Below are 27,784 nucleotides of genomic sequence, written 5' to 3' on the forward strand. Positions count from 1 at the left end.
TCTCTGGTTCCTCTGCCTTTTCTAAACCCAGGTTCTATATCTGGAAGTTCTTGGTTCACATACTGCTGAAGCCTAGCTTGAAGGATTTTGAGCATAACCTTGCTCGCATGTGAAATGAATGCAATTATACTGTAGTTTAAACATCCTTTGACATTGCCTTTCTTTGGGATTGGAATGAAAACTGACCTTTTCCAGTCCTGTGGCCACTGCTGAGTTTTCCAAATTTGCTGGCATATTGAGTGCAGCACTTTCACAGCATCATCTTTCAGGATTTGAAATAGCTCCACTGGAATTCCATCATCTCCACTAGCTTTGTTCATAGTGATGCTTTCTAAGGCCCACTTGACTTCACATTCTTGTATAGTTCTGTGTATTTTTGCCACTTCTTCTTCATCTCTTCTGCTTTTGTTAGGTCCTTACGGTTTCTATCCTTTTCATGCTCATCCTTGCATGAAATGTTCCTTTGATATCGCCAATTTTCTTCAAGAGATCTCTAGTCTTTGATCTGTATTAAAAAAGAGATCCAAGATGCTTTTGATGCAGGTGGTTGTTGGCCCAGTTGAGCCATTAGAATAAAGTACAAATTTCTGTTCCTGGTGTTCCTTTTCCAAGATGCTTTCCTAGCACCATCTCTTGTTGCTAATTCCCTATACATCAGTGCAAATGAAGTTCTTTCTGGTTTTCTAGGTGCTTCTCACACCTTCCAATCACACCTTTTGAAATGTTCAGGCATAGTCTGTCAATGAATTCTTTACTGACAAAAGTGCTTGCCCTGTTTGATTCTCAGAACTTGCTTACAGGTACATTACACCTTATCTGTTAGTTTTGGGGTTTTTACTTTTGGGCTTTTCCTCTTTCATAACTTGTAAGATATCTGTTCGGGGAAACCTAGTTAATCCTTCCTTAATATTCATGCCTAAAGAGGCTTTTGCACTTTGAGGCAAGGGTCTTCAACAAGAACTGCCTGACAATCGCCGTTGCATATGAAGTTCTTAATTGTTCTTGCCTTACAGTAGAACTTTTTTTTTTCCCCTGAAAAACAAATTTATTTATTTGGCTGCACCAGGTCATGGTTGCAGCACATGGGATCTAATTCCTTGACCAGGGAGTGAACCCGGGTACCCTGGCTTGGGAGTACGGAATCTTAGCCACTGGATATAGTGGAGCTTTTAACACAAGTTTGTGGCTTCAATGAATAATGTGTGAAATCAGGCTATTTTTCCCAGAGAACTACAAATCCCAGCGGGCATCGCGCGGAACGTCCGCGGACGTGGTGATGCTAGGGGGCGTGCCCAGTCTGAGGGAGGGGTAGTCCTGCGGGTGGCCGGAGGCTTAGGATCCCCGGGAGCCTGGAGTGAGAGAGAGAGAGATTGAGAGCGAAAGGTGAGCGGAGCTGAGGGAGGGGACGCGCTGCGGGGCTCCCCGAGTCTATGGAGCGGGTTAAGATGGCGGAGGCGGAGAGCCTGGAGACAGCGGCGGAGCACGAACGGATTCTTCGAGAGATCGAGAGCACCGACACGGCCTGCATCGGGCCCACGCTCAGGTACCCTGGGTACCGGGGCCACAGAGGGGTGGGCACGGGCGGGACCCGGGAGCAGGCTCCCTCGGGACTGTGCGCCTGGCCGGCCTCCTGCAGGGCCAGTGCCGGCCCCTCCCTTCAGAGAACCTGGCGAGCGACCTCCACCCTCGGCGAGGCAGGTCCCCCTCCGTAGCCCCGCAGACCCGACGTGGGGTTCCTTCCCGACCGTCGGCGCCGGCAGCCCCGTTACCCTGTAGGCTCCTTCTGCCTCCCTCAGGGCTGGGGCAGCCTTCGTTCTCCCTCCGAGGCTGGCCCGGCGCGGGCAGCCGGAACGCGCCCGACAGATGGTGGCTCTTAGCAGAGGGTCCCCCTGAGGACATCACCCTTCTGCCCCAGACGCAGGTCCTGCTCTTCAGGCAAAACAGAATTCACCCCACGGTCTGTTGCTCGGAGAGCAAACTCTTGCCTCTTTAAAAATCACAATCACTTCTCAGAAACGAGTTCCTGAAAATCCTAGGCCTGGAAGGAAGGAAGTTTCCTTCAGCCCGCGCGCCCCTCTCCTGGGAGCGGGTACTTGCCGAGCCCTGTCAGGAGGACGACCTCCCCAAAGGTCAGATTCCTGGTGCTCATCGCCGAAAAGACGTTATCTCCCCCCGTTCCCCGTGACCCTTACTTTGCCCACACACCCCCATTTCACTTGGAGACGTCAAACTAAGCCGCCACCTACCTCAACTTATTTAACAAACTTAGCTACAACTTACTGTGTACAGCGCAAGACATTTATTAAGAGATTTACAAGTATGACTTATTCAAACCGCAAAACAGCCCTATTTGGTAGGTACTGTTATTACCCTCATTTTACAGATGAAGCCCAAAGAAGTTAAGTGACTTGCCCAAGGTCACAGAGAAAAGTAGGGGAGTCTCGATTCCTGCTCAGGCATTCTGGATCCAGAGTATGCATTCTTAAGCCCTCTTGTTCTGCCTCAGTTGGGGATCACCATCTATCCGTACTTTCTGCTAATTACTCAACCAAGCGCAAACTACCTTTCTCTTTCCCCTCAGTTTATTAGTGCCCTAGAACCAACACATCGTCCTTCCTTTGGCACCTTCTGATCTCCATGCAGCCAACAGAATGATCTTACCCACCTTGTACAGTCTTGGGAAGCTATTCCTCCCTTCATAAAGATTATTTATTACTCACTGCTTGTTTTTTTCATGGGGAGAAGTTGTCTCATGAAAGTCGTTGAAAGAGGGGGCAGGCTGCGGACTTCGCTTCTCATCTCCGCCTCCACAGCTTCCTTCTCCAGGGCACATGGTTCTCCCAATGCCATCCCTGGACATGGGACATGACCATCCTTAGTAGTTTGCTTTTTGTCCCTGACTGCGCTATGATCATGACTGTCACGCTCCTCTTTTTTCATATTTTCTTGAGCTCTTAAAGGTAAATGACCCTTATTTCATTATCTTTACTTTTATAAAAACTAAGACTACTTACTGGTATTCTATGTGCATTACTATTGGTTATTAATGTTTGGTTTTTGTAAAACAAAATGTTATTAGACTTACAGAGGATGCTGTTTGAGGATTTTACTAAGAAATTTGGCTGCTGAGCTATATAGCTGGCAGCCAAGCAAAGCTCCCACTGGAATAGTTGGGATTACCAGAGTTTTTAGGAAGGATTTTTCATCAGAATACCATTAATATTGTCTTGAGTTGGTTGTTTTGAGTTGCTGTTGTTCTTGGTTTATATGATAAATGACTTAATTTAGTGTTATCAATTTAGTTTGTTGTGATTTATTATGTTAGCCCTCCACTGAATAATAATGCATATTTGTTCAGCTGAATTTTAGCCTGTAATTTTCCATTATATTGACTGAAGAATATATACATTTTGTTTAAAATGTTATCCATTTTCCCTAAAATTTGCTGCGTTATCACTGAATTCCATTGGAAAGTGGGGACTTTTTTGGGCTAAGTGAAGTAGAGATCTTTTGTCCTAAGGGGACATGGTAAGAAAAGTTTTGAGAACCACTGCACTATCCTACTAGTTTAATTTTCTTTTGTTGACTCCCTTTTTTCTTTATCAGGGGCTTTTCATTTTTGGTGTTGTCCTGTCGTTGATGGATAACCCTAAATCTTAACTATCAGACCCAAGATTCAATCATGTGAACATCCTATAATACAAGTAATATCCACTGTCTTTGTCTTCAGTCTAGCTTGTTCCTGCCTGTATTCATAGGAGATGATCTCATCTTTCTTCCTCATCCCATGCAGAGGCAGCGGCATGCATAGACTTGGTGTTTCAGATCTCATGCTTTACCCTGGGTGCGTGTTCATAATCTTATCTCTTGGTTTTCCATCACAGTCAGTAAACAGGTATGATAGAGGCAATAGGCTCTTCTTCCTACCATTACCCTCAACTGTAAATCTCAGCCTCTATCCCTCTTCATAGACTTTCCTATTTCTTCTGTCTTTTGAGGCATTTTTAAGGCTCTTGGTTCTTACCTGTCCCTGAGACAGGTGTTCTAACTGAAGAGGAATTAAATAACAATAATTTGTGGTACCAAATTATTCTTCCAATTTTATCCCTTTTTGTTTGAGGAACCCCAATGGCTTGACTTTTTCATTATATAACTATCCTTATTTTAATCTTGAAACAGTACTTGCAATATTAGTTGATTACTGTTTATCATAAGGAGTGACTTTATTTATTTATTGTAATTCTAAAAGTCCCAAGCTTATCCATACATACAGAGGCTGTTGCCTAGAAGATTCTTTTGGGGAAGCGGCCATCTCTTCTCTGTCTTCATCTCAAAAATTATTTTGTTAGCTACAAGTCCTAATTTTGCAGATGAGGAAAGAAGCCTGCCGGGAGCCGGTAAGGCATTCTACTCGTGACAGAGGTCATGAGGAAGGAGGCTAGGCATATGCAAAGGCGGGATCGAACCTCAGGAGTCCCCCCGGATATTCTCGAGCATCTACCCCCAAAAAACCAGAGTTTGCCTACTTTATTGTTTTGTGCTCTCACCTCTGACTTTACTGGGGGCTGTTCCCCACCACCATCTCGCTCTCTCTGTCAAAGAGTTAACTTACAGCTCCAATTAATAAAGTTCCTGGGCAATTAGGAGTGTTTAAATCCAAACCCCTCAGATGGCTCTCTAACTCGCCTGACAAATTTACCCGGACTCCTACAGCTATGCATACTATTGTTTACAGTCTCCCAGCCTCTAGAGGCACAGGAAGCTTAAGATATTCAAATAGCTTAGAGCCTCTCAGAAAGTTAGAAACTGTCAGAATAAAACTAGTAAAAGATTTCATTGATGTGCCAATGCTTGTTGCCAAGTTTCCACATCCCCTGAATTGTATCCTTGAATGTGTATTAATTAATATAGTTGGTATGTAGAAAAAATAAGTAGTGGCCTTGGTGTTAGTAACTTTAGACCCTTAAGGTAATAAATTCTTTCCTTTGTTGTAAACCCATTACACATCCGCCCTATAGGAATGCAATTTTATCTTCGGAAGATGGCGCCAAACCTTAAAATAATTACTCTTAGAGAAAATAAGTCTTTGTTGATAAGTCTTTGTCAAGAGTCATAAAATGTTAATAAGCCTTCTGGCCAGAAGATGATGTAAATCACCTAAACCATTTGTATATGGTAAATTTGCAGGAAAGAAACCCTGGTTTTTGATAAGGATCAAAAACTGCTGACTTTGCATCCCCTATTATCCTCTATGTGTAACTTAGGGTATAAAAGCCCCTGTTGAAAATAAAGCTACGGGCCTTGCTCACCAAAGCTTGGTCTCCCCATGTCATTCTTCCCCTTAACTTCCAGCTGAGTCTCTATCTGGAGCGCGGATATCCTCTGCGACCATTTATTTGCCTGGGCTTCTAAGACCCACTCGAGAAGGTGTCTAAGGTGGGGCACCTTCTGCTATTCGAGAGGGCGCCTGCGGCCTCCGTGGTCAGAGCTAACCTGGTGTCACGGGTTATATTGATTTTCCACGTAAACCAAGCTACTCAGCTTCTTTTCTCCACTGAATTTTCCTACTGAGCTATCCTCATTCTATTACTCTTTATATCTTTGATAAATAAATAAATAAATAGGTCGCCGAAGCCGTCTCTCCTTTGAATACCCTGGATCAGCCGGGGCTGGACCTCGACAGAAGCCCATTAGGTGTAAGGGCATGTCTTGTTTTTAAAATAATATTGATTCTTGCTTTGTAGTGCTAATGCATTACAGAAATTGATCACAAGATATTGTGCTGCTGCTGCTAAGTCGCTTCAGTCGTATCCGACTCTGTGCGACCACATAGATGGCAGCCCACCAGGCTACCCCGTCTCTGGGATTCTCCAGGCAAGAACACTGGAGTGGGTTGCCATTTCCTTCTCCAATGCATGGAAGTGAAAAGTGAAACTGAAGTCGCTCAGTCGTGTCCGACTCTTAGCGACCCCATGGACTGCAGCCTACCAGGCTCCTCCGTCCATGGGATTTTCCAGGCAAGAGTATTATGCTGATAATACACTGCAAAAATTGATCACAGAATATTGGTCACAAATCACTCATGAGTAATAGCTCTATATTCTCATTTTTCAAATCACATCTATGTATCCCTAGTCTTCTTTCATATCATTTATTCAAAATAAGTTGTTTCCTCACTTTGCTCTCTGGGTACTAGCAATTAATATTCAGTCTTAATTGTTATTTAAGATTTTAAAAGAGACTTTTAAATTTAGCAGTGAAGTACCTTGCCTTTAAAACAATAGCTTTATTGAGATATTCATATACTGTACAGTTAACCAATTGAAACTGTACAATTCAATGTTTTTTTTTTTTTTAGCGAATTCACAGAATTGTGTAACAGTTACCACAATCTAATTTTAGAACATTTTCATCAGCTCTGAAAGAAACCCCATACCCATTAGCAGTCACTCTTCATTCTGTCCCTTCCCCAGGCAGTCACTACTTTCTGTCTTCATGGGTTTGCATATTTTGTTCACTTTGTATAAATGGAATCATAGAACATTTTGAGGAACTGCTAAACTGTGTAACAAAATGCCTGCACCATTTTTTAGTCCCACTCCAGTACTCTTGCCTGGAAAATCCCATGGACGGAGGATCCTGGTAGGCTGCAGTCCATGGGCTCCTGAAGAGTCAGACACGACTGAACGACTTCATTTTCACTTTTCACTTTCATTCATTGGAGAAGGAAATGGCAACCCACTCGTGTTCTTGCCTGGAGAATCCCAGGACTGGGGAGCCTGCTGGGCTGCCGTCTATGGGGTCGCACAGAGTCGGACATGACTGAAGTGACTTAGCAGCAGCAGCAGCAGCAATGTATAAGTGTTTTAGTTTCTCCATATCCTTGTCAGCACTTGTTGCTATCTCTTTTTATTTTAGCCATCCCAGTGAATATGAAATTGCATCTCACTGTCATTTTGATTTGTATTTCTCTAATGGTTAATCTTTTCATGTGCTTATTTAGTTATTTATTTATGTTTTTTGTTTTGTGTATTATGTTTTTTGGAGCAGTGCCTTCAGTTCCTTTGCTCAGTTTTTAATTGGATTATTTTTATTGTTGAGTTATAAGTTTTCTTTATATATTCTGGATATATCTTCTACCAGGAATAGGATTTGAAAATACTTTTCCATTCTTTTGGGTGGTTTTTTCATTTTTCTTGATGGTATCACCTGCTGCACGAAAGTTTTAAATTTTTGATATGAGGCCAGTGTATCTAGTTTTTATTTTTTTGCTTGTGCTTTTGGTGTTGTATCTAGGCAACCTCTGCTTAACCCAAGATTATGAACATTTGCTCCTAAGAGTTGTATAATTTTATTTCTACATCACAGTCTGTGATCCATTTTGAGTTAATTTTTGTCTATCATATAAGGAAGGGTGTCCAATTTCATTCTTTTGCATGTTGATGTGCAGTTTTTCCAGCATCATTTGTTGAGTGCCATTTTTTTCTTATCCAGGTATATTTCAGGTTGACTTATTTTGTCTTTTTATCATGAAATTTATGTTCTTTATTTGTAGCAGCAGTGTAACCTTCAAGACCTTGTCATTGTGTTTATTGGACCTCCCTTGCTGAGTGTTCTCACCTGGGAAAAAGTTTGCTCTATTGTTTTCAGCTCATGATTTTCTCTTTTTAGCTTAGTTGCTGCCTTCCATTTCTAAGGGGTCGGTGTTGTAAGAATGATATGATTTCTATATTTGATCCTGGTAAAGCACTTTACTGTAGGGACTGAATCTTGTCTTACCGTATGGAGTGGTTTTGTGCTATACTGCTTAGTTTTAAGATTAACAAAGGGTATTAATGATAGAATCTTATCCATTTGATCTTTATCACTATTAAAACATTAAAAATTCTGTCAACATTATAAAAATTTTGGAAGCTGTATTAAGAATTACTTGTACTATTGTGACATAGCTGCTGTTGTTTTGGTGCATTTCCTTTTAGATGCTTGCTTTATTTATTCTGTTGTTAAAAAGTTGTATTTTTGGTATAGCAACAGTTTTCTCTCTTGCTTATTTGGTGGTGGAGGTGGTTTAGTTGCTAAGTTGTGACCTTCTCTTGTGACCCCATAGCCTAACCCACCAGGCTCCTCTGTCCCTGTCCATGTCTCCTGCATTGCAGGCAGATTCTTCACCGCTGAGCCACTGGGGAAGCCCAAACCGTGTATAAAGCTGCCTCTTCCAGAAAACAAATATGGGGGATATTTTCAAAAGCTCTTTTGCTGAATGTCATTTGATAATTTAATATGGTGAACTGACCTCCCCACTTACTGCTTCTCTGCCTTTGGCCACATGGCTTTGTTTTCCATCCTTTGGCCTTCCATTACCTGCTACTGCTAAGTCACTTCAGTCGTGTACGACTCCATGCGACCCCATAGACGGCAGCCCACCAGGCTCCTGTTCCTGGGATTCTCCAGGCAAGAACACTGGAGTGGGTTGCCATTTCCTTCTCCAATGCAGGAAAGTGAAAGGGAAGTCGCTCAGTCATGTCCGACTCTTTGCGACCCCATGCACTGCAGCCCACCAGGCTCCTCTGTCCATGGGATTTTCCAGGCAAGAGTACTGGAGTGGGTTGCCACTGCCTTCTCCACCATTGCCTAAGTTGTACAAAATCCAGATAATCCTTGGTTGATGACACTTTCTCATTATTGGTCCTTGTATGGATCTCTTTAAGCAGTTAATTATTTTTATAAGCAACTTACTACCTGAGTGGGCAATTTTTTTTCATCTTTAAGTGGGGATACTATCTACATTGCAGGAACAGTATTAAAAAAAAAGGAGATAAAGCATTCTTCATGGTACCTGCTGCTGCTGCTAAGTCGCTTCAGTTGTGTCCGACTCTGTGCGACCCCATAGAAGGCAGCCCACCAGGCTCCCCCGTCTCTGGGATTCTCCATGCAAGAATACTGGAGTGGGTTGCCATTTGTAACTCCGATAGTGTGAATCATATTCTGCCTTTTACCCTTGAGTTTGTAATGAGGACTTAGGTGTTTCATTGTTGTTGTTTAGTTGCTAAGTCGTGTCTGACTCTGTGACTCCATAGACTGTAGCCCACCAGGCTCCTCTGTCTACGGAATTTCTCAGGCAAGAGTGGGTTGCCATTTCCTTCTCCAAGGGATCTTCCCCACCCAGGGACTGAACCTGTGTCTCCTGCTTGTCAGGGGGATTCTTTACCATCAAGCCAGTGTTAATTACAAAACTTTGTGTTTGGAGTGATTCTTGACTTTCGTTTTTTACTTCTACTCATATATCTGAGGGATAAAATATTCATCAATAATCAGACCCTGGAAGTGGTTATTTTGAGATAGATGGAGAACGGAGGAGGAGATAGGAAACAATTTTATAAAAGCAGTTTAGGTGACTCTGATATTCTCCCTCCTTGACAATCAATGAGGGGAAAGAAATGATCTCCTATTTCTGATTGTTTATTTTTTAGTAGTAACTACCCATTCATGGGAAATAGATGGGGATACAGTGGAAACAATGTCAGACTTTATTTTTTTGGGCTCCAAAATCACTGCAGATGGTGAATGCAGCCCTGAAATTAAAAGATGCTTACTCCTTGGAAGGAAAGTTATGACCAACCTAGATAGCATATTGAAAAGCAGAGACATTACTTTGCCAACAAAGGTCCGTCTAGTCAAGGCTATGGTTTTTCCTGTGGTCATGTATGGATGTGAGAGTTGGACTGTGAAGAAAGCTGAGTGTGGAAGAATTGATGCTTTTGAACTGTGGTGTTGGAGAAGACTCTTGCGAGTCCCTTGGACTGCAAGGAGATCCAACCAGTCCATTCTAAAGGAGATCAGTCCTGGGTGTTCATTGGAAGGACTGATGCTAAAGCTGAAACTCCAGTACTTTGGCCACCTCATGCGAAGAGTTGACTCATTGGAAAAGACCTTGATGCTGGGAGAGATTGGGGGCAGGAGGAGAAGGGGACGACAGAGGATGAGATGGCTGGATGGCATCACCAACACAATGGACATGAGTTTGGGTAAACTCCGGGAGTTGGTGATGGACAGGGAGGCCTGGTGTGCTGCGATTCATGGGGTCGCAAAGAGTCGGACAGGACTGAGTGACTGAACTGAACTGAACCTTTAAAAAAATTTTTTTTATATTTTAATTTATAACTGTAATGTAGTGACTTTTAAAAAGAAGAAACAGACAACAACAAACTTAATCCTACCACCCTGTCACAACTCTTATTTTTGTATATTTCTTTTAAACTTTTTCCATATTAATTTTATTATATTAGAAGAATAATGTCATGTTATATGTTGCTTTTTCAGGTAACATTATACATTGTTATATATCTATCATTTTAGTGGCTTCATTCATGAATTAATTTATTTGTTTATTCAACAGATATTTATGAAACAACTTCTGTGTGCCAGGTATTCTTCTGGACTCTGGGATATAATAGAGAACAAAATAGATACGTCCTTGCCCTTTTGGACCATGAATTCTACTAGAGCACTTACAGAATAAACAGACACATAGGCACATGAAATAATAGTGCTATTTAGTGGTTATGTTACATGTGATGGGATATTGTTTCTGACTTAGGTGTTTAGAAAAAGTTGTTTGAAGTAGCAAGCCATGTATCTCTTCCAGACAGCAGGCACAGTATGAAGACCCACAGGAGAAGCATAGTGGGAGGTGATGGTAGGAAATCAGTGAGGGTCCAGATAGCATAGACTAAGAAAGAGACTGTTTTTATTTCTAAGTGTCATGTCAAGGTAGAGAAGAGCATGCAGCAGGGAAGTGACATGCACTAACTTAAGTTAAACAAAGAACATTCTGGCTGCTATATGGAGATTGGAGTAAGAGAAGAAACAGGAAAACCAGTCAAGAAAGTGAAAGAAAAGTGAAAGTTGCTCAGTTGTGTCCAACTCTTTGCGAACCCATGTACTATCCATGGAATTTTCTAGGCCAGAATACTGGAGTGGGTAGCCTTTCCGTTCTCCAGGGGATTTTCCCTACCCAGGAATTGAACTCAGATCTCTCGCATTGCAGGTGGATTCTTTACCAGCTGAGCCACAAGAGAAGCCCAAGAATATTGGAGTGGGTAGCCTATCCCTTCTTTAGGAGATCTTCCCGATGGGAAGAACTGGGAAGTCTCCTGCATTGGAATGGAACCGGGGTCTCCTGAATTGCAGGCGGATTCTTTACCATGTAAAGAATGACAGGCATCAGAGGCCAATTACTTTAGGTTATGCTTTCAATGAAGAGAAAAAGAAACTCTAAAATTGTATATAATTCCAAAAAATAAAATCTTCTGATATGTCAAGGTTTTCAAGATTTTCAGCAGTTTTATACAGGGAAGCTATCAGGGAAGCTTTAACCAGTCAAGGGATATTTGGAATTATATCCAAATGGTTATAGCATGGTTGTATAATGAGATGGTTGTAGCATGCAGTAAGCTATTGGGGAGAAGGTGATGAGAAGTAGTTGGATTTAGAATATTATTTTGAAAACAGAGTCAAACTTTTGGGATTACTTATGGGGGTTAAAGAAAGAGAGGAACCAAGCATGATTCCAAGGCTCTTGGCCTAAGTAAATGGGTGAGTAATGGTGGTGCCATTTGTTGGAGTAGAGAATAAAGGGGAAGGAACTTTATTTTTCTTCATAGCACTTCTGCCTGACATATATTTTTGATTGTCTCCTCTATTGGAATTTGTATTCCAGGAGGGGAGGAATTTTATTCCTTTTGTTTGCTACTGTATCCTGGGAACCTAAGAGAGGGCCTGGCAAACAGTTGGTGCTCAATAAATATTTGTTTAATGAATAGAAGAATAAAATAATTGTACCATGAGCTGTTAATTATCTAGGGGATTAATTAACTGATTTGCAGATTAACTGTCTTTAAAAAAGTATGACTAGGCTTTTGAGCTGGAGAAGGAAATGGCAGCCCACTCCAGTACTCTTGCCTGGAAAATCCCATGGACAGAGGAGTGTAGTAGGCTACAGTCCATGGAGTCGCAAAGAGTCAGACACGACTGAATGACTTCACTTCACTTCAGGCTTTTGAGAAAAAATAAACTGCTGAAAATCTTGAAAACCTTGACATATCAGAAGATTTTATTTTTTGGAATTACATATAATTTTAGAGTTTCTTTTTCTCTTCATTGAAAGCATAACCTAAAGTAATTGGCCTCTGATGCCTGTCATTCTTCAGTATTTTTGCAGTGTTGTTAAAAATTTTCAAATTTAAGTATAACTCTTGAGTAAAATTTTATTTTCTAAGTTAAAATATTTATAGATTTGGGAAGAATGGAATAGAAATAAGTTTCAGTTACACTATGGAATTGTTGTTCAGTCACTAAGTTGAGGCTGACTCTTTGCGACCCCATGAACTGCAGCATGCCAGGCTTCCCTGTCCTTCACTATCTTCCTAAGTTTGCTTGAACTCATGTTCATTGAGTCTGTGATGCCATCCAACCATCTTGTCCTCTGTTGCCCCGCTTCTCCTCTTGCTCTCAATTTTTTCCCAGCATCAGGGTCTTTTCCAATGAGTCAGCTCTTCACATCAGGTGGCCAAAGTATTGGAGCTTCAGCTTCAGCATCAGTTCTTCCAATGAATATTCAGGGTTGATTTCCTTTCGGGTTGACTGGTTTGATCTCCTTGCAGTCCAAGGGACTCTCAAGAGTCTTCTCCAACACCACAGTTCAAAAGCATCGATTGTTCAGCGCTCAGCCTTCTTTATGCTCCAACTCTCACATCCATACATGACTACTGGTAAAACCATAGCTTTAACTATATGGACCTTTATCAGCAAAGTGATGTCTCTGCTTTTTGATACATTGTCTAGGTTTGTGGTAACTTTTCCTCCAAGGAGCAAGTGTCTTTTAATTTCGTGGCTGCAGTCATCATATGTGTGATTTTGGAGCCCAAGAAAACGAAATCGGACACTGTTTCCACATTTTCTCCATTTATTTGCCATGAAGTGATGGGAGCAGATGCCATGATCTTCAGTTTTTGAATGTTGAGTTTCAAGCCAGCTTTTTCACTCTTTACTCTTTCACCTTCATCAGAGGCCCTTTAGTTTGTCTTTGCTTTCTGCCATTAAAGAGTATCACCTGCATATCTGAGGTTGTTGGTATTTCTCCCTGCAATCTTCATTCCAGCTTGTGCGTCATCCAGCCCGGCATTTCACATGTTGTACTCTGCATATAAGTTAAATCAGCAGGGTGACAGTATTCAGCTTTCACATACTCCTTTCCCGATTTGAAACTAGTCCATTTTTCCATTTCCAGTTCTAAGTATTGCTTTTTGTCCTGTATTCAGATTTCTCTGGAGGCAGCTAATGTGTCTGGTATTCTCATCTCGTTAAGAATATTCTATAGTTTGTTGTGATCCACACAGTCAAAGGGTTTAGCATAGTCAGTGAAGCAGAAGTATATGGTTTTTTTGAATTCCCTTGCTTTTTCTATGATCCAGCATATGTTGGCAATTTGATCTCTGGTTCCACTGCCTTTTCTAAATCCAGCTTGTACATCTGGAAGTTCTTGGTTCACATACTGCAAAAGCCTAGCTTGAAGGATTTTGAGCATAATCTTACTGGCATGTGAAATGATTGCAATTGTATGGTAATTTGAACATACTTTGGCATTGCCTTTCTTTGGGATTGGAATGAAAACTGACCTTTTCCAGTCCTGTGGCCACTGCTGAGTTTTCCACATTTGCTGGCATGTTGAGTACAGCATTTTCACAGCATCATCTTTTAGGATTTGAAATACTCAACTGGAATTCCATCACTTCCACTAGCTTTGTTCATAGTGATGCTTCCTTAGGCCCACTTGATTTCACACTCCAGGATGTCTGGCTCTAGGTGAGTGCACCATTGTGGTTATCTGGGTCATTAAAAGGTTTCTGTACAGTATGAAGTAGGATAATGAATTTTTTTGTAGTTTGATAATGTTAGGTTTTATTATAATAACTTCATTGAATTGTCAGGGAAATTGGAAAAATGAACAAAGCCGTGTAGCTGGTAAGACATTGTTGGTTTGGTTCTATCAGCAGTGGGCTCCAACTTTGATTTTATTTGAGCTAAACACAAATTTTCATTGCAGCTTTTCCGGTGGAAGGTTATTCTAGTGTGTTATCTGATCAATTAGATTCAAGCCATAAGAAAATTAGTAGTCACAGAGGGAAATTAAATGGGAGAGTAACATTTGGCAATCATTCCTATATTGAATTTGAAGAGTTTATTAGGTATCATCAGATCAAATATGTGATGCTGGTGAAACTCATGTGGAAGTTTTACCTAGTATAATTCTGAAAATAAAAAAACGAGTAGGTAAATTATTTCTATGGGTTAGAAATATTTAAAAAGTGCAAATAAAAAGGTATGAACCATAAATCTAGTATGTTTCCTATTCCCTCTTTTTGTTTTATTAGTTTGTTGTTTATTCTTCCATTGTATTTTATTACAAATATAGGTGTATATGATTTTATTTTCTCCTCCCCTTTTATATAATAAATAATATACTGTATATACAATTATGTATCTTAGTGTCTTGTACTTTTTGTATTATTTCATCAATATATTTTGGAGATCTGTCCGTATCAGTATGTAGAGATTTTCCTTATTCTTTTTTACAGCTACATAGTGTGACTGTACTATGGTTTATTCATCCAGTCCCCTATTTCTGTATATTTGGGTATTTCCAGTCTTCTTTTGGACAAAATGATGCAACTGTGAATAACCTTGAATATCTGTCATTTCTTATTGTACACGTTGTACCGTATCTGTAGGATGTGTTTTCAGAAGTGGGATTGCTAGGTAAAATGATGAATGTATTAAATATTTCTACTTTCATAGGTATTACTCTCTATAGAAGTTATATCATTTTGTTCTCCTTCTAGCGGCCTATGAGATTGCTTATTTCTCCATAGCTTTTTAAACAAAGCATGTGTGTTAGACTTTTGAGATTTTTCCAATATGATAAGTGAAAATGGTATTTCAGTGAAGTTTTTATTTGTGTTGTATTTCTTTCTATGAGTGAGGCTTAATGTTTCTTCCTATATATAAAGGCTGTGTGTGTATATGTGTGTGTTTGCTGTTTGTCTGTGTCCTTTGCTTATTTTTCTATAAGGTTGGCTTTTTTTCTTTTTGATTTGAGCACTAGTGAAGAGCCTTTGGACATGAGTTTGAGTAAACTCTGGGAGTCGGTGATGGACAGGGAGGCCTGGTGTGCTGTAGTCCATGGGGTCACAAAGAGTCGGACACGACTGAACAAACTGAACTGAACTAAGAGCCTTTGATAGGTATACTGTGCTTAAATGAATTAGGAGTATGCAAACGAAAATGGGTTGTAATTACTAAAACAAAGGAACTGTTGTTTTTTTGTGGAATGAAAGTTTCAAACTTTCCTTTTTATTGTTTTAATTATAAAGGAACATGAATAAACAGACTGTTTAAAATTACAAAAATCTTATACCTGTAGGCTATGATAATTTGAAATCAGCAGGTTTTGGGGGAATGCAGTAAACATTATTAGATAATACTGCTTCATATACAAATGAAATTCTTAGCAAATCAGAGGATGTCAACATTTTAATAAATTCTTTACTTTAAAATGTTATGGTATATATTAAAATGTTTACATAATTTCCAGCATCTGCATAATTTGTATATGAATTAGTTGCAAAAAATTATTGAGAAGGACAGTTGTGTAGTATGGACAGTTATTTTGAAGGACAGTTATTTAGTATGGACATTTATTTAGGACAGTTATTTCGGAAGCAGTTTAGGATTTTAGATGACATTTATGATTTTGCTTTAGTTTGAAATATGATATGTGTAGTTTAAAATATGAATATAGTTTGGAATATGAATATTTTTATGTCATTGAGGAAAATAATATTTTTATTCTTTCCATCATTGGATTTGATAGCTTTTAGCATTTGCTAATGATGTAATAATTGATTTAATCACATACGGGGTTTCAGCTTCCTGCTGAAAATAGCCTGAAATTAAATTTGTAAGTAGCTTCCCTATGAAATGTGTGAATCTAGGTTGAGATACTGAGCATCTATGATATTTAATATTTGCTTGGAGGAAATACCAAAAATAATAAGGGGAGATGAGTTAGTAAAAACTGAGTTAAAAGCAGAGCTGGTCTTAAACACTTGTGACCTGTTGTGACTAATAACTTATTTTTTAGAGATAACCTGCTAAGGCTATGAGAAAAAAGAGTAAAGTTTTTTTTTTGTAGTGTTGTAGTATCTGCTGGAGTATGTAACAGAAAACAAAGAAGACAGTTTGCTGACTAACTGATGTTGCACGAACTTTGTTCGAATATTTGAAATAAGCAGAGGTCAGCTAAGAAATAGAAAATGATAATGAAATATTTTAATATTTTGGCTATTTTAAAAAGCAATTTGTGATATAAATTTGTAAGTTATATTTATGTTATATTTTGCATTTATAGATATCCTAAGGATGTTAAATGTTTTTCAAATTGCAGGCAACTTAGCATTAATATTTCCTTTATGTTTTGACTGATTTTTTGAAAGGTAATTAATTTTGTTTTAACTTTGTTTTGTGGTTATTCTCAATCTCCTTCCCCTCTTATTCTGGTTGACAGTTGACTGTTCTCCCCTTCCCTCTCTTTTTCTCTGATTTTCCCTTTGCCTTGTTGTAGAGAGGAATTAGATGTTTCCAAAAATATATGTGATTTACAAAAATACATATAGTAGATACAGTCAACGGTGGTGAGCAAATTAGGGCAAGGGAAAGCAAAGGTAGGAAAGAATATGAAGTCAAGAGAGAGCTGTAAAAAGATTATGTTTGTTAAAGTAGCCATCGGTTTGGCTCTAGGGTTTCCAGCAGCTAGTGCAAAAACGAGATATGCTTTGTTGTTTGAGTTATGGTGTAAAATTAAAAAGTAGTTACTTTGGAGAAGCACAGCTATTCTTGGTTCTGAGTAAGACCAGAGAGCTGTTTATACCATGTGTCCTTACAAAGAAGACCCTGTGTAATGTAGCTTTAATATCCGTATAGGAAATGCAGCAATATGTGACAGGCTGCTTCTTACATTGTCCTCTAGTGAAAACATACGGCATAACCAAAGCACAATTCAGTAAAAGCAGTTCTGCAGGGAGTCAAGGGAATGAAGGTGTCTGCTTGTCTTGCCTTAATCAGGGCATAGATTTGACAATATATACAGTGAAACTTGTGCACTTACCTCCTTTTTTTGATTATTGATCACTTTGAGAATCTTTGAATGCTACACACCCTTTCCTTAGTAAAATGCTTGTGACCAGTCTTCATAATTTCTAATATAGAAGAGTGTATGCGTTACATGTACATTAGTCAATTCTTCCTAAGTACTGCTTTTAGTAGTCAAGGTTTTTGACAATGACAATTATCAATGAGTTCAAGATTATACATATATATACTTGCCTTTCTTTCTGAATGTATCACTTGCCTGTGTTCTTAGTTAAGTAAGACCCACGTGTACTTTAAAAGTAAACCATCTGTGGATTGGAGTATTTTTATGAAAGTTGAAGAACCTGAATAAGCCACTTTATTCCTTCAAAAGAAATGCAGTGAGAGAGAGTACTTAAGGATAGAGCCAAAGGTCTTTGAAAGTTATTTGGGTTGTGTTCTAGAATGACATAAATGCTGTTAAAGCCATAATAATTTTATTCCTAATAGTCTTAAATTTGGTGTTAAAAAAGACCAACCTACCTTGGCCATTTAAAAAATTGCCAGCAAATAAAGTAATCGTAGATATTTTGTCTTAAGTTGTGTAATTCACAATATACTCTCTGGAAAAGGTATGTGCTATTAATTAATGGAGGCTATTTACCTACAATGTCTGGAACCTAACTTACTCTCAGTTCAGTTCAGTTGCTCAGTTGTGTCTGACTCTTTGAGACCCCATAGACTGTAGCAAGCTAGGCCTTCCTGTCCATCACCAACTCCTGGAGCTTACTCAAACTCATGTCCATAGAGTTGGTGATGCCATCCAACCATCTCATCCTCTGTTGTCCCCTCTCCTCCTGCCTTCAATCTTTCCCAGCATCAGGGTCTTTTCCAGTGAGTCATTTCTTCGCATCAGGTGGCCGAAGTATTGGGAGTTTCAGTTTCAGCATCAGTCATTCCAATGAATATTCAGGACTGATTTCCTTTAGGATGGACTGGTTTGATCTCCTTGCAGCCCAGGGGACTCTCAAGAGTCTTCTCCAACATCACAATTCAAGAGCATCAATTTTTCAGCACTCAGCTTTCTTTATAGTCCAGCTCTCACATCCATACATGACTACTGGAAAAACCATAGCTTTGACTAGATGGACCTTTGTTGGCAAAGTAATATCTCTGCTTTTTACTATGCTGTCTAGGTTGGTCATAACTTTTCTTCCAAGGAGCAAGCGTCTTTTAATTTCATGGCTGCAGTCACCATCTGCAGTGATTTTGGAAGCCCCCCCCCAAAATAAAGTCTGTCACTGTTTCCACTGTTTCCCCATCTATCTGCAATGAAGTGATGGAACTGGATGCTATGATCTTAGTTTTCTGAATGTTGAGTTTTAAGCCAACTTTTTCACTTTCTCTTTCGCTTTCATCAAGAGGCTCTTTAGTTCTTCTTTGCTTTCTGCCGTAAGAGTGGTGTCATCTGCATATCTGAGGTATTGATATTTCTCCCGGCAATCTTGATTCCAGCTTGTGCTTCATCCAGCCCAGCATTTCGCATAATGTGCTCTGTGTATAAGTTAAATAAGCAAGGTGACAGTATACAGCCTTGATGTACTCCTTTCCTGATTTGGAACCAGTCTGTTGTTCCATGTCCAGTTCTAACTGTTGCTTCTTGACCTGCATACAGATTTCTTAGGAGACAGGTAAGGTGGTCTGGTATTCCCATCTCTTGAAGAATTTTCCACAGTTTGTTGTGATCCGCACAGTCAAAGGCTTTGGTGTAGAAGTAGATGTTTTTCAGGATCTCTCTTGCTTTTTTGATGATCCAGCAGGTATTGTCAATTTGATCTCTGGTTCCTCTGCCTTTTCTAAATCCAGCTTGAACATCTGGAAGTTCATGGTTCATGTACTGTTGAACCTATTCTAGATTTATAATTAAAAAGCTGAGATGTATAAGTCTAAGAGCACAGTGATTGATAAAATAAATTTAATCATGTGATATGTATTTGCATAACTGTGAACTGTGACTTAGAACTTTGAAAAACATGCATTGCCCAATTAAACATCTAAGTAAGCAAGAGCTATCACAGTACATCCAGCTAGATTACCTTGATGTGATTTGTGATGATATATATGGACTAGGACTCTGTTAATACATGCCTCCCATTCACAGTTTTTTTTTCTTTTTTTGGATAGGCACCATTTCTAAAGTCTTTATTGAATTTGTTATAATATTGCTTTTGTTGTTTATGTTCTGGTTTTTTGGTTGTGAGGCATGTGGGATCTTAGCTTCCCCACTAGGGAATGAACCTGAGCCCCTGGAACTGGAAAGTGAGATCTTAACCAGTGGACTCTTGAGTCCCCCATTCAGAGAGTTGATGATCATCTCATTGACATGTATCTTGCACTGTAATGAATTTACCTTCAGTTATATGGTAATTTGATAATCAGACTAGATAAAAGCAAAAGCAAAAACAATGACAGTAATAACAGACTTTTAAAAAGAGTAGTTCTATAATTTTTTGAGTTAAATTTAGATGTTTCCTGTGTGGCACCCCACTCCAGTACTCTTGCCTGGAAAATCCCATGGATGGAGGAGCCTGGCAGGCTACAGTCTATGGGGTCGCTAAGAGTCTGACACGACTGAGCAGCTTCACTTTGACTTTTCACTTTCACGCATTGGAGAAGGCAATGGCAACCCACTCCAGTGTTCTTGCCTGGAGAATCCCAGGGACGGGGAAGCCTGGTGGGCTGCTGTCTTTGGGGTCGCACAGAGTCGGACACGACTGAAGTGACTTAGCAGTGTTTAGGATGCTGGATAAATATTCTTTTGTGTATTAGATAAGTGATAGGCCATTTGCCAAAAGTGATAATTTGGATTAAAATGAGGCTCTTTTGCTGTAATTGTTTTTGAATAAAAAGCTGTGGAGTAACACAGACTTTCAGTTTTGATTGTTTTTATGCACTTGGAACATGACAGGCTGGGATGAAGCTGCATCTCTTGGCACTGTAGTTTTGTTTAGTGAAGCACTGACATCTTATTTCTTGTCCAAGCCTTTGCTCTTATTGTTCTCAGTATCTCTATATTTGAAAAGTGCTTTTTAATGTTTTTCTCCTTTGCATATTTTGGCTTTGTTTCTTTCCCTATATTTGTGCTTGCTTTTTGTATCTCTCTTCTGCTTCCTGTGATACATCAAAGCAAGCAAGAATCATCACAATGCAACTAACTTCCACTTTCTGGGGAAGCTCTGGTGCCAATAAACAATAAAATTTTAAGGGTATTGATATGAAATGTGATCTTACCAAGAAATATGAATGAATAAGGCCTTCCCTGGTGGCTCAGCAGTAAAGAATCCGCCTACAATGCAGGAGATGCTGCTTCCATCCCTGGGTGGTGGAAGATCCCCTGGAGGAGGGCATGGCAACTACTCTAGTATTCTTGCCTGGAGAATCTCATGGTCTGAGGAGCCTAGTGGGCTACAGTCCATAGGGCCGCGAAGAGTTTGACACGATGGAAGCAGCTGAGCATGCACGCACGGATGAACAAAAACAGCAGACATTGAGCTTGACTGAATCCATGTTATGAAACATTTTTGGTATGGAGTTTGATTTTGAGAAAGACGTGTTTGTATAACACATTAAAAAAAAAGGAAATAAGGGAGCTAGCCAAACATTTTGTTTTTGATGAGGTAAAAGAATTACTTGACATTTATAAGGGAGAAGTGTACAACAAAGATCTTTTGGCATTGGAGTAGCAAAAGAAAGAGGAAAATGGGATGAGAACAGCTCTGGAAATCTAAAGTAAAATAGGCTATTGGAAACATTTTAAATGGTAAATGTGGATCTGGCTCTATACATTTATTATTTGCATTTTTTAAAAATGTAACTTTTTGTTTTGAGATAATTGGGGATTCAGTTCTAATAAATTATACAGAGATCCCCTGTACCTTCTACACACTTTCCTCCACTAGTAGCATCTTGAAAAACTGTAGCACAATATATCAGGAGCAAGATACTGGCATTGTTACAGTCAAAGTACAGCACATTTCCACCATCACAAGCATCCCTATTTTCCTTTTGTCCCTATATGCTCTTTAATCCCTGACAGCCAGTAAACTGTTCTCTATTTCTATAGTTTTGTCATCTCAAGAATGTTATATAAATGGAACCATACAGAATGTAACATTTTGAAATTGGCTTTACTCACTCAGTATAATTTCCTGGAGATTTCATCCATATTGATGTGTTATATCAAGTTTGTCCCTTTTTATTGCAGAATAGTATTCCATGGTATAGCTGTACCACAGTTGTATAATCATTTACCCATTAAAGGCCATCTGGCTTATTTACAGTTTTTGGTTATTAAAATGAAACTGCTATAAATACATCTGTAAGTTGAACACACATTTTCACTTCTTTGGGGTATATAACTGGTAGTGGAATTTCTGGGTCATACAGTAACTCTGTTCAACCTTTTGAAGAACTACTAAACTTGTTTTCTAAAGTGGTGATAGTATTTTACATCCCCACCAGCAATGTAGGTGGGTTCCATTTTTCCAGATCCTTGCTAGCAATATGAGGTAAAGTGTCTGTCTACAATGTGGGAGACCTGGGTTCGATCCCTGGGTCGGGAAGATTCCCTGGAGAAGGCAACGGCAACCCACTCCAGTACTCTTGCCTGGAAAATCCCATGGGCGGAGGAGCCTGGTGGGGCTGCAGTCCATGGGATTGCTAAAAGTCGGACACGACTGAGCAATTTCACTTTCACTTTCATACTGCATCGTGGTTTTAATTTGCATTTTTCTAACTGCTAATGATGCTGAATATCTTGTTATGTGCGTATTTGCCATATGTGTATATACTTTGTTGAATTGCCTCTTCATGTGTTTTGCCCAATTTCTAATTAGATTTTTTTTAATTGTTGAGTTTTGAAAACTGTATCCTAGATACTAGTCCTTTATTGTATGTGTGATTTATAGACATTTTCTACCACTCTGTGACTTGTCTTTTCACCCTCTTAACAGAGTCTGTTGCAGATCAGAAGTTTTTTATTTTGATGAAGTTCAAGTTACCATTTCTTCTTCATATAGAACATATTTTTGGTGTCAATTCTGAGAGCTATTTGCCTAGCCTTAGATCTTGAGGATTTTCCTGTGTGTCATTTTTTAATCCTAAAAGTTTATAGTTTTACTAAAATGTAAAGCGTGTGATTCATTTTGAGTTAATTTTTTTAATTTTGTAGTTTTTGTATAAGGAGTGACACTTCAAAATTTCTCTCTCTCTCCCTCCTCTCCTCTCCCCACCACCCACCATGGATATCCTGTTGTTCCACCTCCTTTTATTGAAAAGGCTCTTTTTCCTCTAATGAACTACTTTTGTACCTTTGTCAAAAGCCACTTGTGTATTCTGGGGCCTCAGTTTTTCTGTTGATCTATATGTCTATCCCTCTGCCAGCATCATAGTCTTGGTTACCATAACTAAATAGAATAAGTCTTGATAATGGGTAGACTGATTCCTCCCACTTTAATCTTTTTTTAATCAAAATAGTTTTAGTTCATTTATTTCCTTTGCCTTTCCAAATAAATTTTAGAATAATTTTGTCTGCATCTATGAAAGTAACTTGCTGAGATTTTGATAGTTGCATTAAACCTGTTATCAATTTGTGGAGAGTGGACATCTTTACTTCATGAGTCTTCCAGTCACAGACATGATATGTCTTTCAATTTGTTTAGCTCTCTTTTCATCACCATTGTGTAATTTTTTGCAAACAAATTCAGTCTATATTTTGTTAGATTTACACTTCAGTATTTCTTTTTAAAAAAAGTGATTGTAAACGGTATTTTTAATTTTAGTGTCATTATGTTCATTGCTAACATGTAGAAATATAATTAATTTTTGGATGTTTACCTTGTATCTTTATAACTTTCTTTATTATTCTAGGACCTTTTTTGTAGATTCCTTGGAATTTTCTATGTGGATAATAATGTCATGTGCAATATGGACAGTTTTATTTTTTCTTTCTAATCTGTACCCTTTTACTTTTAACTTTTTTTTTCACTGTCTAGAACTATGCTGTCAGGACTGTCCAGGACTGGACAGGACTATGCTGAATGAGACCAGCGAATGTGGACATCTTTGTCTTGTTCCTAGTCTTAGAAAGGATCCAGTCTCTCCCCCAAGTATAGTGTTTAAGTTAATACGATTTTTTGCAAATACTCTTTATCAAGTTGAGGAAGTTTCCTTATATTCCTGTTTGCTGAGAGTTTTTAATCTTGAAAAATTGTTGAATTTTGTCCAGTGCTTTTATTTCATTGGTTGATATGATCATGTGGTTTTTCTTCTTTAGTCTTTTGGATTACATTGATTGATTTTGAATACTGAATGAACCTGCCTTCCTGAAATAAACCTAACTTAGTAATTGTATATATTCCTTTTTATATACCTACTTGTCCATTTTTTCTTAAGAATTTTTATGTTTATATTTATGGGGGATATTGATACGCAGTTTTATTTATTTTTTGTTGTCTTGATTTTGATGACAGGGTAGTTTCAGAAAAATTAATTAGGAGATGTTTCTTCTTTCTTCTGTTTTCAAGAAGAGGCTTTAGAATTAATTAATTCATAATTAGGTTAATTTTGGTTTAAGCATTTTGTAGAATTCTCCAATTAAACTAGGCCTGGAGACTTATTTTTTGGGAGATCTTATATCAATATTACAAATTCTGGGCTTCCCTGGTAGCTCAGTGGTGAAAAATTCAGTGCAGGAGGTGTGGGCTCGATTCCACGGTCCAGAGAGGCTTTCCTGGTGCCTCAGACAGGAAATGGCAGCCCACTCCAGTATTCTTGCCTGGAAAACCCCATGGACAGAGGAGCCTGGCAAGCTACAATCCATGGGGCACAAAGAATCTGACATGGCTGAGCAGCTGATACTTTCACTTTATGCAAGAGTGTTGAGAAGATCCTCCGGGAAGGAAATGGCAACCCACTCCAGTATTCTTGTCTTGGAAATCCCAAGGACAGCAGGGCTACAGTCCATGGGGTTGCAAAAAGAGTCAGATATGACTTAGTGACTAAACAACAAGTCGATGGACATGATTTTTTTTTTTTTTTTTTATGGACATGACTTTGAACAAGCTCCGGGAGCTGGTAATGGACAGGGAGACCTGACGTGCTGCAGTCCATGGGGTCACAAAGAGATGGACATGACTGAGCGACTGAACTGAACTGATTACTAATTGAGTTTCCTTCATAGTTGTAGGGCTAAATTACTGTTTTATAGTGGGTAAATTGTGATAATTTGTGATTTTTGAAGACTTGGTTTATTTCATCTACATTATCAAATTTATGTCAAAAGAGTTTATAGCTCTCTTTTATTATCCCTTTGATGGCTACAGGGTATGTAGTGATATCTGTGGTTTTATTCCTTACCTTGATAACTTGTTAGATATCTGTTGATTTTGTTGGTGTCTTCAAAGAATCATTTTTCCATTGATTTCATTGTTTTCATTGATTTTCTGTATTGTTTTTCTGTTTTCTTTTGTATTGATTTCTGCTTGCATCTTTACTATTTCCTTCCTACTGTTTGTCTTTTGTTTTGTTTTTGCTCTGTAGGCTCTTCAGGTATATAGCAGCTTCAAATATTGGTTTGAGATTTTTCCTTTTTTCTAATGATATAAACTGTGTCTCGTGCTGTGTGCACTCGGTTGTGTCTGACTCTTTGGGACCCATGGACTGTAGCCTGCCAGGTTCCTCTGTCCTTGGAATTTTACAGGCATGAATACTGGAGTGGGTGGCCATTTGCTTTTCTAGGATATCTTCCCAACCCAGGGATTGAACCTGCATCTCTGGCATCTCCTGCATTGGCAGGCAGATTCTTTACCGCTATCACCACCTGGTAAGCCCATCTCTAGTGCTACCTATCTCTATATTTATAATACTATAAATTACCTCTGGTGCTATAAATAGCTCAGCTCTGCTTTACCTGTGGCCCACAAATTTTGATATGTTGTATTTTCATTTAGTTTAGTGTATTTTTGATTTCCCTTTAGACTTCCTGTTTGACCCATGAATTATTTAGAAGTGTGTTGTTTAGTATCTAAGGATTTGAATATTTCCTGTTATCAATTTCTAGGTTGATTCTATTATGGTTGGAGAAGATACTGTGTTGATTTCAGGTCTTTTGAATTTGTTGAGGTTTGTGTTATGGACTATATGGTCTTTCTTGATATATATTCTACAAACTTTTGAAAAGAATGTGTATTTTGTTGAGTGTGTGTGCTCAGTTATGGTCAACTTTTTGCCACCCCATGGACTGTATAGCAAACCAGGCTCCTCTGTCCATGGAATTTTCCAGGCAAGAATACTGGAGCGGGTTGTTGTTCAGTTACTCAGGCATGCCCAGCTCTTTGTGACCCCGTGGACTGCAGCACGCCAGGCTTCCCTGTCCTTTGCTGTCTTCTGGAGTTTGCTTGAACTCATGACCATTGAGTCGGTGATGCCATCCAACCATCTTTCCCTCTGTCATCCCCTTCTCCTCCTGCCTTCAGTCTTTCTCAGAATCAGGGTCTTTTCCCATGAGTTGGCTCTTCACATCAGGTGGCCAAAGTATTTGGAGCTTCAGCTTCAGCATCAGTCCTAAAAGATGATGCTGTTAAAGTGCTACACTCAGTAACTGGAGCAGGTAGCCATTTCCTCTTCCAGGGGATCTTCCTTACCCAGGGATCGAACCCATGTCTCTTGCATCTCCTGCATTGGCTTCTTCACCACTGTGCCACCTGGGAGGCCCGTTCTGTTGGGCAGAGTATTTTATAAATGTTCATTAGATTTCCATTAATTTGTGTTTTTCTATATCCATGCTGATATTCTATTTCTCTTAATTGTTGAGAGAGGGGTATTGAAGTCTCTTAATTATAATTGTGGAATTGTCTATTTCTCCTTTCAGACCTGTCCATTTTTGCTTCATATCTTTATCAACTCTTTTGTTTGGTACATATGAATTCAGAATTGTGATGTCTTCTTAGTGGACTGAGCATTTCGTTGTTTTTTTTCCTGGTAATTTTCTTTGCTGTGAAGTCAGCTTTATCTGATGATAATATTAAATATTAAATTATTAATTAATAGTAAATTAATACTTATTGAAATATTAAATATTAAATCTGATGATAATAGATTACCCATTTTCCTTTTTTACTGTTTACACGATATATAACTTTCCCTTCTTTTGTCTTTGACCTGCCTCACTGCATTTTAATTTGTGCTGATAGTGTGTAGTTGCTTTTTTCATCTGCCCTTTCTGTCAGGTATAATTAGAACATTTACATTTAATGTAATTATTGATATGCTAAATCTTAATTCTGTTGTTTCATTGTTGTTTTCTGATTATTCTCTCTTTTGTTTTTCTGTTTTCTTTTTTATGCTTTTCTTTGAATTACTTGAACATTTTTAGAGAATTTCGTTTCGATTTATCTAATGTTTTTGAGCGTACACTTTTTGGTGGTTTCTCTAGTGTTCATGTTGTTTTTATTTAACTTCCTGACGTTTTACTAGTGTCATCATTTTCTACTTTGAGTGAAGTATGGAAACCTTACCACCCCCCCCTCCACACCATGTCCCTTTATTTATCCACATTTTTGCTTACTGTGTCCTTTCTGATACTCCAAGCTTTCCTTTTTTAAAAAAATCATTTCCTTTCTGTTTAGAGAACATCCTATAGCTATTCTTTTAGAGTAGGCATGCTGGCAACAAATTCTCTTTACATGGGAATGGCTGAGTTTTCCTTCACATGAGAAATGTTTTGATTTTTCCTTCATTCCTAGAGGATATTTCTCCTGGGTGTAGGATTCTGGTTGAAAAGTACTGTGCCACTTTTTTTTGGCCTCCATGGTTTCTGATGAGAAGTTTGTTGTCATTCAAGTAATTTTTCCCTTAGAGGAAAGATGTCATTTTTCCTCTGATTACTTTCAAGATTTTTTTTTTCTGTCTTTAGTTTTCAGGAGTTTAATTTATAATGTGTCTTGGCGTGAATTTCTTTGGGTTTATCCTGTTTGGCATTTGCTGATCTTTTTGAATTGGTAGGTTTGCATCCTTTGCCAAACTTGGGAAGTTTTTAGCCATTATTTCTTCAAGAACTTTCTTGCCGCATCGTTTTTCTGTTCTCCTTCTGGGACTTTGGTAACATGGATGTTAGATTTTTGGTACAGTCCAACAACGGCCCCTGAGGCTCTGTTCGTTCTTTCAGTTGATTTTCTCATGTTGTTCTAATAACGTGATTTCGCCTGTTCTTTTATTTCACTGAGTCTTTTCCTCTCTCCCTTTCACTCTATTCTTGAGTGTAGCCACTAAGTTTTTAATTTCAGTTATTGTATTTTTCAGTTCTAAACTCTCAATTTGGTTATCATTTCCTGTATTTCTTTGTTCGGGTTCTCTTTCTGTTTCAAGCATGTACATAATTATTTGTTGAATCATGTTTATCATGGCCACTTTGTAATCTTCACCAGATAATTCTTTTCTGTTGTCTCCGTTTTGGCACCTAATGATTGCCCTTTTCATTAGTTTGGCAACTTCCTGGTTTTGGTCTGAAGAATGATTTTTAATTGAAATCTGTACATTT

The 27,784-nt window shown here is 38.8% G+C and overlaps 1 protein-coding gene across 5 annotated transcripts in view; it reads left to right on the forward strand.

Annotated features, from left to right (window-relative positions):
* Positions 1-1,294: 1,294 nt before the first annotated feature.
* EXOC6B (exocyst complex component 6B) overlaps positions 1,295-27,784 on the forward strand; it is a 721,824-nt gene continuing 695,334 nt past the window's right edge. For 3 of the 5 annotated variants that reach the window (XM_005212511.5, XM_059891507.1, XM_059891508.1), the window contains exon 1: positions 1,295-1,543. In XM_005212511.5, the coding sequence (XP_005212568.1) occupies positions 1,431-1,543 (113 nt within the window). In that variant the 5' untranslated portion in view covers positions 1,295-1,430. The remainder of the gene's footprint in view (positions 1,544-27,784) is intronic. The other 2 variants (XM_024999183.2, NM_001076416.1) reach the window with 2 other exon arrangements.

The sequence above is a fragment of the Bos taurus genome, chromosome 11 (assembly GCF_002263795.3).
Source record: "Bos taurus isolate L1 Dominette 01449 registration number 42190680 breed Hereford chromosome 11, ARS-UCD2.0, whole genome shotgun sequence".
In the NCBI taxonomy this organism is placed as follows: domain Eukaryota; kingdom Metazoa; phylum Chordata; class Mammalia; order Artiodactyla; family Bovidae; genus Bos; species Bos taurus.